Consider the following 15,088-nt stretch of genomic DNA (forward strand, 5'->3'; position numbering starts at 1 on the left):
TAATACCCACTTAACATAGAGGGAGTGGGTTATACTATAAAACTCTCTGGATTTTGAAATTAGCGCGTCTTCCTTTTGTTCTTGGCTTTACTGGTAACTCTTTACGGGACTTTGCATAAGTCTTTGTACATAATTTGGAGAGAGAAAGATCATGAATATGAGAGCACAAGCAAGTAGCATGGCCCATGTCATCAATAGGCTCCTCTCAGCTATGTTGTTCAACAGAGAGAGCCTGCATTTTATGAAAAATAATCATCATGTGTCTTATTTGAACACAAAACTCTAACTCTTTCATCCAAGTTGGAATAGACAAATAACTAGTGATAGACAGACAAATAGATGGGCAGTAGCTCTCAGAAAAGACTGGGAAGATGGGCATCAAACAGTGGGGGCTAGATTAAAAGCATACCTTTTGTAGAGGACCTGAGTTCAGCTTCCAGCACTCATGTTGGTTGGCTCACAACTCTCTATAACTCCAAATCCAAGAGATCTGACACCTTCTTCTGACCTCTGCAGGCATTGTACATATGTGGGACATACTCATAAGCAAACATACATATATATGCATAATTAAAATATAAAAATAAGTATAAAAAAAGAAAGCAAAGGAACATGGAATGTCAAGGAGGTAACTCTAGCCTGTATTCTGGAATTGTAAAACCATTTCTAAATCAAGGGTCCTATCATTTCCAGACCCATGAGAGAGTGGGAGCCCCAACCTCTGATTTGTTTATCAGAAAATGACCTGGTACCAAAAGAACATGGACCACGAACGGATAATTCACAGAAGAACTACAAATGTCCATAAATATAGAGTAGATAAAAATTGCAGAAAATGTTTAATCTCACTATTAACCAAGCAAGCATATGACACTGAGATTTACACTCTCAAATTACTGTACTGACTGTTTGAATGACATGGGTTGAAGTAAGCTTTCTGATACACTGCTAGCACCCTTTCCATGCAACCGTTTGGCCAAGAGCTTGTAAAAGAGCATTTTCTGTGACTCAATAGTTCTGCTTCTAAAAATATATGGGCATATCTGTGATTACAGCCTTATATGTTTCTAGAAACAGAACTTTTGAGTCACAGAGTGCTCTTTCACAACCCACAGCATTCAAATATTCAGTGCACTGGATTATGGAATATTGACACACAAAAGTCTGTACTTAGTATACTTAGTACAGATAGATGCAGGATGTTCTTGTTTTGAGATAGGGTCTCACTGTGTAGCCCTGGTTGGCCTAGCGCTCACTCTGTAGACCAGGCTGGCCTCAAACTCACAGAGATTCACCTGCCTCCGCCTCCGGAGTGCTGAAGTTAATGCACCACCACACCAGGCACAGATGAAGTTTTTAAGAATATCTTAAATCTAAGGTTATTTTTATCTGTGTATATGGAACACAAGAAAAAAGAGCCTACTGTACTAGCTATACTATAAAGGGAAAAACTAAAAGAAAGTAATTTATAAGATAATGCATGTTAATAGAAATACTTGGGAATGTTTATGCTAAGACATATAATAAAGTACAAGATCTATCCTACTATCTGTAGAATCACAGTTGAATGCTATATAAACATATGCTCACACAGGCAAGTTGTGCTGGCAACTTCAATACCCAAGAATGGCACTACAGACAAGAAACGCTCATAGTAAGTTTTCAAACAAAGAAAGTACCAACTTTCCACAATCTCCATAATTGCTGCATTCCTGGAAACTCCATCCATGTATATTCACACTATAAGATCATTTTGTATTTATTTATGAAATTATTAGGACCGGTGATGATACCATTTTTCACCTGTATTCATGTTCTATAGGACATTTGAATGTTCTTAAGATGTATGTGTATATTTCTTATTCCCCTTTCATATTTACCCAAAACATGCAATTCACCAACACTCTTTCTTGTGTGTTGGGCTTGCATCCTTTAAAATTAATGATATTCAGAGTTTGAGCCTTTGAGGCTATTTTTAAAACCTATTGCCTGAGAACAGCAAGAGATTCCTAGAATGTATTCTCAAAAGTAACACAAATGCCTTTTGAATTACTGGGTACGTGATTCTTCTTTAGTAGCACCATAAGAAAAATATTATTATCTTAGGGGGAAAAAAGCTATTTACCGTGATCTCTTGGTGATTTTTTAGCCTGGCCCCAGCCTCAAGAGTATAAAATGAACTGAGTTGGAAGAAAGGACTAACAGGGCCAGGCTACAGGGAGTGAGAAGGAAGCTAAGTTGCTAGGTTACCACTAGGTTACCGGACAGGCAGACAGGCATGTCTCTCTCTCTCCCTCCCTCCCTCCCTCCCTCCCTCCCTTCCTCCCACTAAGTTGAGGGCTCTCTCAAAGGAAAAGGGGAGGGTTCAAAGGGGAGGGAGGGGCCCGATCACTCATACTAGGCCCAAGTAAAGAAATGAGGCAGAAGCACAAAGAAACAGACAGCCCTATATTTCTAAAACCATTCAAGTCTCCTTCATTAATTGGCTTCCCCCCAAAAGAAAGATTTCTTTATTAAGAAATACCAGAGAGTGAAAAACCCCAACACATACACATTTGTAGGCTCACACAAAAGTGCAGAGATTTACATATTAAATTGCATTTAAGTTAGAAAATAGATTTAAAAACAAAATATTTTCCCCCAAACAAGGTAAAGAGATTTGGTCAGTAGGAAAAGGGGCCTTAGGGGTAAGGGCAGGATGGTCAGGATGGGAAGAATGGAGTTTAGCTGCTACAGAATTAGAACCCACCTCTAATCCAACCCCACTCCTGGGGAAAAATGGAAAAGGAACAATAATGATCTCAGCTAGGGCCAAGAGGTCCCCAGAGCCAAAAGGACATAAATTTCCCCTTCCCTCGGAGGTCTTGGATCAACGCCAACCATCCTGGCCTGGGGAAATGGGGTGGGTGCATAGGAAGTGTAAGGAATGGAGAGGAAGGGGAGAGTTGGAGAGAGTGTCAGCCATTGAAAACATCAAACAATGTAAGGCCCCTTTCCCCAGAGAAAGGTCAAGTCTTCAATCTCTCCTCTGATCAGAGCTCAGACTAGGGACAGTCCCAGCTGGCGTAAGGTATGAATGGGACAGGTCTTCAGGCCGAGGTCTTAAGTACAGAAGACTTATAAAAAAGGGAAAGAAAGAGGGCAAGGGGGGTGAGGGAGCAGATTTAAACCAACAAACAACAACGACGAAACAAAGAAAACCATTTTGTACTGGAGATAAGAGATTTCCATTTTGATCCTTCCCACCAGAAAGAGAACGCTCTTCTGACTGACCTAAGGGGCAGCAGAAGAGTAGCTGAGGTAAGTTGAGGGAGGAAAGAAACTCATTCTGGCCCAAGAGTAGAGATGGGCTGAGTAGCGACTAGTAAGGGAATCCCATGAGGGACAGGTTGATTGGAAAAAAAACACTAACAACAATAAAAAAAAAACGTGGAACTTCCACACTCTCCATGATTGCCCTAATTTTGAACTAACTGAAACCAAACTGTAAGAACAAAACTGAGAGAGCCATTTAAAAAGTGGGAAAGGAGAAGCAGAGAGAAGAGGAATCTGAGTCCAGCTCTCTGCCAATGACTCTCTCCCCAGGGATATTAATTTCAAATCCTGCAACAACCAACACAGAAAGACACAGAGAAACCTGGGAGCAGCCACATTTCACTAATTACAATTACCTGGAAAGAGTGAGATAGGAGTCTTGATTATAGACCATTTGAAAAGAAATGCATGCCATCACTTGTGAAAGATCACTAATGAAATATTTCCAAGGGGAGGCCCTGGTCAGCCTGCGGCAAAAACCAAGACTCACTTGCAGATAACAGTGTCCATCTACTTAAAACAATATCCCCATGAAGAACATGTTCTCTTAGTAAGTGTAATCCCTCTACTCTCCCAGTCTTGTTCACACTGTATATTGCTTGGAAGTCCTGTCTTCATAGTCCAGAATAAGATAAACTTCAGCCCAGAATTAAATGGATCAACGGAGAGGTTGAATTTGAGAGGTATCTATCTCTTCAACCCAAGGGTACCCTGGAAAATGGAAGTATGGGTAGTAACAAGCAACCCCTTCAACCCCACCCACCCACCCCCTGACCCAACACACAAACACATTCACAACCCCATGGTGGTTCTTGAAATGGAAGGGGAAGGAGGAGGCAGGCAGCTTGCATTAGACACAGTTTAATCGCCTTCAAATAGATTAAAAGTTGTGGTTCACACCCCTCCCTGTCCCCATAAGTCGTCCAGACAAGACCCTGGCTTAGAAAGAGAAAAACACAGGTGCTCTAGGAAATATAGCCACATATAATACATAGATCTTCTTCCCTGAAATAGTGCAGGTCCTGAGCAGAGCTGCCTGGGGGGTCACAGTCCACCCCCAGGATGAAGTGGCTCCGGGACTCTGCCGGTGGAAGTGCTGGAAGAGCAGGGCTCGGACGAAGCCCTGGTGTGGTTACCATTGCCAGAGGTGGGCTGAGGCCTTGGAGTGGAATACCCGGGAGGGCAGCAGTGCTGGGCTTTCCCTCACTCAGCCAAGGCTTAATGGAAGTACTGTTTAGCCTTTTTGTTTTGCTTTTTTTTCTCTTTTTTTTTTTTGAGGGGATGAAGAGGGAGAGGAGAGGAGAGGAGAGCCTCTCTGTGCCTTGGCTTCCCCATTTGTGCATTCAGGGCCTCTGCAGGCCTTACACAAGAAGTCTGAGGGGTAGTGTTTTAAGTGAGCACTCAGGCTTCCTCTGAGGAAAAGGAACCACCAAAGTGCAGACTTTTATTACTGCCATTCCTGCTCCCAATGGAAGCAGGAGTCAAAGGAAGAAAATTAAAATGGGCTCATGAGAAGAGAGGGGAGATGAGACAGAGAGTGTGAGGAGCTATGCTGTTGGCATCTCATCAATGCTTATTGGGAATAGCACAGGCATTGAAGTTTCCGGAGAGTCTATGAGAAATGTCAATTGTTATCTCTACTATGACTACTTACATATATCACTAATGGGGAGAGCGGATCTTGGATGTTAGAGAGTGGATGGGGGTGGGGTGGGAGGAGAAGCTACACAAATAAATACAAGTGGAAGGTACCTGCCCTATTCCTAAAAGAATTGGCTGGCAATGCTGGCACTTTGTAGCCAGGAAAATCCTCCAACCTCACTCTCCAATCCTCATTAGTTCTGAAGGAGTCAAGAGCCTAGTTAGGATTCCCTGGCCAGAGGTCTCTGTGACTGCCTCTGGACTCAGGACATGCAGCAGCTGGAAAGGACTTGAGTCAGTCTTGAGAATCTTTACCCAAGAATGAGACCAATGACCCCCAGCAGGAGAGCTAGGATCTGGAGGGAAGAGAAGGGGAGTCCAAGGACACCTTGTGGCTGAGACAATGGAAAACAAGTGCCATGTCCCAAGAGACCCATTTGTCCAGTTGCCAGAGGTAACTGGCATCTTCTGCCACTGTCATAAGTCCATAAATTTTAAAAAAAGTTTCCAGCAAGAAAACGCCAGTGTGCAATTCGGTGACTAAAGACCAAAGGAAAATAGTAATAAGGACAGCTTATTTGTTCTCTGTCTCGGGTTGATCTTTCCCCTGAAATCTCCCATAGCCCTAATGAAACACAAATAAAAGTCTCTTCCATAGACAGGCTACTTCTCAGCTTCAGTTGCCTCCTGTGGGGGCTCTGGGGGCTCTGGAGGTGGCATCTCTTCTGGGGTGCTGCTGTCCTCCGGCATCTCATTAGAATTCATATGTTCTGTTGAGGCCTGAGAAGTAAAAGATACCAGATTCAATGCAAAGCTCTCTCAAAATCCAAATGCAGATAATTCAAAGGCATTGAATTCTTCCTCAGCAACCTGTGACGAGAGTGACACTAAAGATATGCATCCATGGTCACCAAACTCAGCCCAAGACCATCTCCTCAGCAGAATGCACCTGCAGCTTATTACAGGTCTAGCCTTAACTGTTACGGACAGATGTTTCCACTATTATAAATGCTGATAATAATGTATACCATAAATAATTATGTGCAAGCACACCCACCACAATATAATATTACACTGTGCTTGTCTAACAGGGTCTGACCCAACCGTTTTGAAGCCTGTTTCTGTCCTAACAGAGAATGTATTATAACAGTAAGTTGAAACCTATGAAAGTGGTTTCAACTGATACATATGACTTAAAACATCTCCTAAGCGACTCTAAAATAATCCTCTCCTACATTCAACTGAGAACCACTAACCTACACATGGTTATTTTTTGGGACCAGACTCATCAGAAAAATGATATTCAAGATGATGACAATAACATGTAAACAAAGTTTAAATCTAAAAATCTATTAGAATGAAAACATGTTTGCTTAGATTTCAGAATATTAGACTGATATACAAAGTATGTTTCTCTACACCCTACTGAGCAATGCAAAAATGAAATTAGGAAATCAACTTCATTTACATTAATGTCAAAAAGAACAAAATATTTATGTAACAAGAGATTCATTTAAAACTATAGCATCAAAGAAAACCAAAATGAACAAAAAGACAGCCCATGCTTCTTGGTAAGGATTCCCTTCCTACCTGGCAGAGAGCTACTGTCCCACTATATCATGACACGGCAGCAGGGATAACAGTCAAGGAGACAGAACTCACACTCTCTCTCTCTCTCTCTCTCTCTCTCTCAATCTCTCCCCTCTGTGTGTATATGTGCATCTGGGTGTGCATGTGTTGCAAGTACCCTACCACTGAGCCCCATCTCCAGCAAAAGATAGCCCTGTTAATGGCTCAGAAAACTTGTGTTATGGTGGTAATATTCCTCAAACTGATCTACAGAGTCAATGTAATCTCTATCAAAATTCCAGTTGTTTTCTTCACAGAAACTAATAAGCTTTAAGAGAATCCTAAGGTCCATTCAGGTTTCAAGGAACCAACAATAGCCAAAACAAACATGAAAAAGAATAAAGTTGAAGGAATAGTATTGCCTGTTTTAAAAACTTTTCAGTGCTAAAGCACCAGAGACAGTGTACTATAGGCCTAGGAACAGACATATAGATCAACAGAGTCCAGAAATGAACTCACATCACACATCTCAGTCAAGTCATTTTCAGCAAGAGTGTCAAAATAATGTCAACAAATGGTAGAAAGATAACTGGATATCCACAGACAAAAATAAATAGATAAAATGTGTACTCCCTACCTCTTCCCATGTATAAAAATTACCCTACAATGGATCAAAAATATAAATGTAAAAGTTCAAACTATATGGTTGGGCAGTGGTGGCACACACCTTTAATCTCAGCACTCGGGAGGCAAAGCCAGGCAGATCTCTGTGAGTTCGAGGCCAGCCTGGTCTACAGAGTAAGATCCAGGACAGGCCCCAAAACTACACAGAGAAACCCTGTCTTGAAAAAAAACACACACACAAAATGTTCAAACTATAAAACTCTCAGAAGAAACAGAGGAATAAATCTTCACAACCATGGACTAGGTAACAGTTTCTTAGATACGGCACCAAAAACATGAGCAATAAAAGAAAAGAAAGAGAAAGTGATATACATTACGATTTAGAACTACAGAGATGGCTCAGTGGTCAAGAGCTTTCTGTGTAAATATGAAGACCCCGAGTTTGATCCTCAGAACTCAGGGTGGGGGAAGCCAAGAATGGTGACACGCACCTCTGATCCCAGCACTGGGGAGGCAGAGACAGGAGGATCACAGGAGTTTGATGCAGGCTATCTAAAAATCTAAAAACAAACAACAAAACCACAAGCCAAACATACGAACAAGCCATCAAAAAACAAAGCTGGAAAGCACTTAAGGAACAGTAAGTTATCCTCAGGCCCTCTGTCTACCCACACACATGAAGTGGGGAGCGGGAGGGAGGGATGGAAGGAGGAAGCGAAGGGGGGGGGGAGAGAGAGAGAGAGAGAGAGAGAGAGAGAGAGAGAGAGAGAGACCGCACAAACAAAAGATTTGAATAAACATTCCCTTGTGAAGAAATACAAATGACTAATACCTATATGGAAAGATGTATGCATCATTAGTCATCAGGGAAATGCAAATGAAAGCCACAATGAGATAACACTTCACATCTACAGAGGCTAAAATAGAAGTGATCAGATAACCTATCAGATAATGCTAGTGGAAATGAAAAATGGTGCAACCACTTTAGAAAGCATCTCAGCAGCATCCCAAAAGATGTAAATGTTTTATTTATATAATTGAGTTACCACTTCTCTCAGCAATTTCAGTCCTAGGAATACAGCCAAGAAAATTTAAAGCATATGTCCATGCAAAAACTTGCACAGAGATGTTCATAGCAGCATTGCTTATAATAACCAAAAGGTGGAACCAGGGCTAGTGAGATGACTTAGCAGGTAAGAGCACTTGCCAGGTAAGCCTGATGACTTAAGTTTGATCCCTGGGACCCACAGTGAGAAGAGAGAACTAACTCTAAAAGTTGTCACCTGACCTACACACACACACACACTGTGGCACACACATACCCACACTCACACACATGTACCACATATACACACACACCACAGTAATGATAAATAACATTTTAAAAATAAAAAAAATGTGGAAACAGTGAATGGATAGATACAGTATGGTATAACCATGTGATGTGATATGAGTCAGCCATATAAAGGAATGAAGTACAGCCACATGTAATACAGATGAGCATTAAAAATATCATGCCAAGGCCTGGGGAGCTCATTGGTAGAGTGCTTGACTAGCATGTATGAGGCCCTGGCTTCCATCCCCAGATCTCACTGCTAAGGTATACAAGGTTTCTTAAGGCAGAGGAGAAGGAAATGCTTTTCTAATTTGTGACAATCATGCATGTTAGCATACTATACTAAGGAATTGCACATTTTAAATAGATATGTGCATTGTATCCCAATAAAGCTCTTAAAAATAAATTTCAAATAACTTTTAAGAACATATTTTACAAAATAGATCTTGACCGAGACACCTGGGAGAAGGCTCACAATACCTGTATAATATACCAATGTAACCACATCACTAACTCTAACATGGTCCTCTGGCCATATCTTTGCCTCTATAACATTGTATATTTCCCTAATCAAGCTACTCTTCACTCACTGAGCAATGCTCTGTTTTTTTTATTTTTATTATTTATTATTAGTATTAGTATTAGTATTAGTATTAGTATTAGTATTAGTATTAGTATTAGTATTAGTATTAGTATTAGTATTATGGTTTTCAAAGACAGGGTTTCTTCGTGTAGCTTTGGAGCCTATCCTGGAACTCGCTCTGTAGACCAGGCTGTCCTCAAACGCACAGAGATCTGCCTGCCTCTGCCTCCCGAGTGCTGGAATTAAAGGTGTGCACCACCACTGTCCGGCTAATGTTCTGTTTTCATATCCCCCATCTCCACCAGAAAATAAATTCTTTCAGGGTAGGACATCATTCAACTTGCTCACTGGTGTAACCCTTGAACCTATGAAAGTGGTTGGCCAGCCAGCCAGGCATGGTAGTACACGCCTTTAATCCCAGTACTCAGGAGGCAGAGGCAGGCAGATCTCTGTGAGTTCGAGGCCAGCCTGATCTAAAGAGCTATTTCCAGGACAAGATCCAAAGCTACACAGAGAAATCCTGTCTCGGGAAAGAAAAAAAAAAAGAAAGAAAGAAAGAAAGTGGTTGGCACAGTATGTATCAAAAGAATTAATAAATCTTTGTTTGTTTGTTTGTTTTGAGACAGGGTTTCTCTGTGTAGTTTTAGTGCCTGTCCTGGACCTCGCTCTGTAGACTAGGCTGGCCTTGAACTCACAGAGATCTGCCTGGCTCTGCCTCCCCAGTGCTGGGATTAAAGGCATGCACCACCCCTGCCTGGCTCAATAAATCTTAATCTATGTCAAGGGCACAAAGATCTGGAGGCACCATCAGGGCAAAGCAGAGACAGGGAGTCTGGGGAGATTAAGTATATAAAAGCACACAGTTACATTTTGAAGTTGTAGAGGCAGCCTACATGGTTCCTATCACTGACACAGTGTAAGTCTGCAATACTCACTGGACTCTGTGGCAAGAGGCTACTGCTGGTCTCTTGAGTACTTGGAGGTCGACTTCCATTTTCTTCCAGTGGCAAAATACCCCTTCGATCCAGCACACTGACAGAGACAGGAGAATGAATCAAGGACTTGGCAATCACTCTTCTACCAGCTCACTCTCCACTGAACCTTGTTATGTACATTAGAAAGCACAAACATACCTTTGGCAATCTGTCCTGACCCTAGCACACATCTATCTTCCATTTACTCTTCCACAAACTAGAGGATGTCACATTAACCAGGGAACAAACAAATGAAATAACCAGCCCATGGTTTATGGCCCACGTAGATATGGTGCCATGTAACAATTCCCAGGAAGACCTATTTGATATCAAGAGGCTCCATTCAGAAGAATGCAGCAGAGCAGGCAAGAGGATGAGTTTGAGTAGTTCATCTTAGGAGTCCAGGGCATTTTTGTTACTTGAGTACCTGGGGGGCAAGGGGCCACAAAGCACTTCACAGCAGTTCTTCACAATGTTGCCATGACTGTAGGGATTCTGCACACGATTCTTCCCTGTCCATGATCCTTTGATCTGTAAGATAAAAGCCAGGGCTTACATTAAAAAGCTATGCTGGAGAAATACATGCAGCCTGGGATGATGAAAACTGTTCAAGAGGTGGATAATGGCAATAATTGCACAAAAACATGAATGCACTAAATGTCACTGAACTGTACATTTAGAAAAGTTTAAGATGTTGGGCATAGTATATGTGCTACCGAAGCAAGGAAGAGGGAGATCTGTGTTTGGTACGTAAAATGAATAAAAAATTTCTTAATAAAAGAAAAGATGTTGGGCATAATTTCACACACCCTGTAATCCCAGAACTTGGGAGGCCAAGGATGGAAGAGTCTGGGTGCTAGGCCAACCTAGTCTACATAGTAATCTCAAAATCCCACAAAAATAAATTAATAAAAATTTTTAAATTATTAAAAATGGTATGTATGCTTTATGTTGTATATATTTTTCCAAAATTAATGACAAAAATAGGGGCCAGGGAGATTGCTCAGTGGCTGAAGGCACTTGCCACCAAGCCTGATGGTCTGAGTCAGCAGGACTCACATGATAGAAGGAGAGAACCAAGTTTTCCTCTGAAATCACACAAGTGAAGTCATTCATGCACATAGATACTAATTAATAAATTTCATTTAAAAAAGAAATAGTTGGACATGAAGACTGTTCATAAGAGGAAGAAAAAGACAAATGAACATGTACTATTTTTATTTTAAAATACAGTGTATCTTCAAACTCACAGAGACTGTGACAGCACACACAAGACCTGCACAGGTTCAAACCAGACAAAATCCCAGCACAAAGAAGAGGAAATGGACACAAAGTCCTACCACTAACCAAGAAGTTATTTGCAATTGATACCTGCTGGGAAAGAAAGTCAGTTTTCTCCAGTGAGTGTCACTGGATATAACAACCATACTCCAAGGCAGGCTCCATGCCCAGGAGTAGATGGCCAACACAAAACAGACTTTTTGTTTTGTGCTCTTTGTTTTGTTTTACTTTGCTTTGGTATTTTTTGCCTTACTTTTTTTTTTCAGTTTGTTTAGAATTTTGCTTTGATATTCTTCTTTCTTTTTAAAAGAGAAAAAAAACATGAAGCCAGGTGGGTAGGGAGGTAGGGGAGATCTGGAAGGAGTTGAGGGAGGAGAAAGAATATGATCAAAATATATTGTATGAAAAATTTTATATAAAAATTAAATTTAAAATACAGTGTATATGTAAACAAATAAGATCAAATCTAGACAAGTTTAGAAGACTATAAATCATACCATTAACAAAAGTGATATCTAGAAGGTAAAGTTACAGGGATTTCTTTATTTGTTCAACTATATATTTCTCTCTCATTATCCATAATGAATGTGAATTGGTAATTCATTAGAAGTAAATATTTATTTGGTGCAATTGCCCTTCTCTATTCCAAATTTAGAAGCATCAATAGCCTTTTTTATTGTTTGCTTGTTTTTAAGACAAGATCTAGTTATGTAGCTCAAGCTAATCTCTTTGTCACTATGTAGCCCAGAGTAGCCTTCAACTTGAGATCTTTCTGTCTGAGTCTCTCTAGCAAGCATTGCGATTATAAAAGTGCTCCATCACACTAGAACTTCAACTAGCTTTTAAGGACCTAAAAAGAGTTAAAAGATGTCATGCCTATCCAACTTTTCAACCTCTTCCTAATGTTCTACAGGCATTCGGCTCCAAACAAAGCTGTCTGCCTGCTCTTCTACACCTTTATTTAACAATCTCCCAAGCCAGGTTTCTTTTCCACTTGTCTCAACCTTCTGGGTCCTGGAGACATGGTTTCCTAGCAGGGAACTAGAGAATGGGCATGGAGAGAAGAGTGATCTATAGCACGATGAGAAGGTTGACTCACGTCTTCATTGGTTGTCTGGTTGAGAGCCACCAGGAAAGTGTGAAATCCAGTCAGTCCCACAACAGACCAGAGTGTGAAGAAGCAAATGAGGACTTCCAGAACAGTGAGGTTAGGTTAAGGAATGTGAAGAACTCATAGTAGGGGACCTGATGCTTCTGCCCATATTTGTGATATCAGTTATATCATCTTTACCTCTTGGAACAAGAATCACGAAAAGCCAAATTATGTGTATATAACCATAGATGAATTCTAAACTTCACTGGATAGGTCTTTTACGAAAGTTAATGCATTTTCTGTTTATTCACTATGAATAAATCTCTAGCATCTCTAGTGTGTAGCATTTGACTGTTTGTCATTGGCTCTTAGAAGAGGACATTTAGGAAGGTGCCAAAGCTAAACAACGTTAGCCACCACTGTTAATGAAAATCCCACAAAAAATACACTTTATAAATGAAAAATCAGTGGGATGGAAACAAGACGTGGTTTGTCCAAATCTCTTTTAAATCTTCTTTTCAGAGATGCAGCCACTGCATAAAATAAGCCTTCACTGAAACAGGAGGGCAGGGCTCCCAGCAAATAGTACAAAAGTGTATTGAGATAGATGGTAGCCAACTAGAGGCATTAAGGCTGAGCCAAGCAAGAGGTGAGGGGCAAACGTCCCTTAAAGTCCTGACCATTTTCCACTCTAGTTGCTAACACGAGGACTACACTTGTTAATTTTAGGCTCTGGCAGTCACTGGTGTCTGAACAACTAGACAGCAGGAGAAGTGCGGGAAGCAAACAGGCTGGCAAGCAGTTTAAGGCAGCTTCACAGGGATAAACTGCCAGGGGAGGATATGTTCCAGGAGTTTCTTTCAGTGTCTCCAGGAAGCCAATTTTCAAGGATTCTGTGGAAGTGGGAAGAGGAACAGAAAGAAAAATTAGTGACTTTAGTCAAAACTATAAAAAGCCCCTTTAGTATCTCCTCACTTCCTCATCTCCCTGGCCTGGCCTGTACTCTGGCACAAGAGAAGGTCCCACTGGGGCAAGGTAGAGTTTCCCCTTCACCTGCAAGCTTGTGACTGAGTGCACATTGCCGACACTCTCCAGTGCAGGGCTAAGCACTGGAGCAGAGCTGGGAGAAACCAAGCATTAGGTTTCCTTTTCCCAGTTCCCAAACATGGGCATGTAGTGGGCCACTCTCAGATGAAAGAAACCAGAAGTCTTCTAGAGAAACCTTCTCCCCATGCCCCTCCCTTGTGTGCTAGCCAGCTTGGCGCTCCTCTCTGGTCAAGACCACTTGCTTAGCTCCATACACTTCCCGTCCTTAGCTACTTTATGGGTGTGCACATGCAAACATGTGGATGTGTATTTTGCATCTCTGGAGTATACCATGATCCACTAACAGGTAAAAGCCCTTCCACCACCCACCACAAAGGCATATCTTGCAAGACAGAATGAGAGGCTGTGTAGAGGCAAACACATACCCAACCCTTTCTATCACTTCAGAACCTCTCAGTACTCTGGATGTGGTTCAGGAATTAGGGCCCCATTCTCACCAGCAGATGGCCAGAGAGAAGGCTAGAACACTCAGTAAACACCTACCAATATGAGCTTTGTTACAGCTCAACAACAGACAACAGTACTCGCTTCTACTCACTCCCGGGTGTCTTCCTAGTGGCAAAAGTGCCAAAATCCAACTTCCCCTAACCCTCAAGCCTTTCCCCGACCCCACTCTCATTCCAGTGACAGGTGCTGCCCTATATACTCACTGAGGGCCACGTAGACGATGTTAAAGGCAAAGACATAAATTGTAAGGAGGGAGAGAGAAAGAATGAAGAGGTAGAAGTAGCGGTAGTTCCTCTTTCCAACACAATTGCCCACCCAGGGGCAGTGATGGTCGAAGCGCTCTGTGGAAGAAAGAGAGTTCAATGCCAAACTCTAAACAGAAGCAACCCTACCACCCACATAGTACCTAACCGAAAGAACTCAAGGAGCTGGGCATGGTGGTTCACACCTTTAATCCCAGCACTCGTAGAGGCAGGTGTATCTCTAGGAGTTTGGGGCCAACCCAGTTTACATAGTGTGTTCTAGGCCAGCCAGAGTTACATACATACCTGTCTCAAAAAAGAGCTATATACATACCTGTCTCAAAAGGGGGTGGGGGAGAAATAACTCCAGTTGACATTCTTTACTTTATGAAAACGTTTTCATCACAAGGTTCATTCGACCTTGTGATGAAAACGTTTTCATCACAAGGTTCATTCGACCTTGTGATGGCTCATCTTTGTTGTCAACTAAAACTCAAGCTGCTTGACGAGCCTGTGAGGAATTCTTAATCATATTGTTTGAGGCAGGAAGACCCACTCTAAATCTGGGCTACACCTTCTGATGGCAGCCTACCAAAAAGGACATGAAGAAGGAAGCTTTTGCTTTTTGCCTGTTTGCCCTCACTCTTGCTGGCAAGTTCATCTATCCTGTTGCTGAGGCATTCCTTCACTGTAACCAGTACATACTTCTTCAGATTCCAACATAGACTGAAGACCAGAAGTTCTCTAGGAATCCTCTGGGACTCTGGCACCAGATTGGGACTGCTGAGACTTCCAGAGGCATGGACTTAACAACTACTTATTGGATTCTTGGCCTTTTCATCAGGAGACAGACACTGTTGGACTAATCAGACCACA

At 41.7% G+C, this 15,088-nt stretch overlaps 1 protein-coding gene across 1 annotated transcript in view; it reads right to left on the reverse strand.

Moving 5' to 3' along the window:
* Positions 1-4,160: 4,160 nt before the first annotated feature.
* The window catches only part of Zdhhc9 (zinc finger DHHC-type palmitoyltransferase 9), a 34,246-nt gene continuing 23,318 nt past the window's right edge, over positions 4,161-15,088 (reverse strand). Inside the window, exons 4-9 of the mRNA XM_059250517.1 lie at positions 14,174-14,311; positions 13,261-13,309; positions 12,423-12,525; positions 10,470-10,573; positions 10,004-10,100; positions 4,161-5,736 (exon numbers count right to left, since the gene is read on the reverse strand). Of these exons, the coding sequence (XP_059106500.1) occupies positions 5,620-5,736; positions 10,004-10,100; positions 10,470-10,573; positions 12,423-12,525; positions 13,261-13,309; positions 14,174-14,311 (608 nt within the window). The 3' untranslated portion in view covers positions 4,161-5,619. The remainder of the gene's footprint in view (positions 5,737-10,003; positions 10,101-10,469; positions 10,574-12,422; positions 12,526-13,260; positions 13,310-14,173; positions 14,312-15,088) is intronic.

The sequence above is a fragment of the Peromyscus eremicus genome, chromosome X (genome assembly GCF_949786415.1).
Source record: "Peromyscus eremicus chromosome X, PerEre_H2_v1, whole genome shotgun sequence".
NCBI classification, from domain to species: domain Eukaryota; kingdom Metazoa; phylum Chordata; class Mammalia; order Rodentia; family Cricetidae; genus Peromyscus; species Peromyscus eremicus.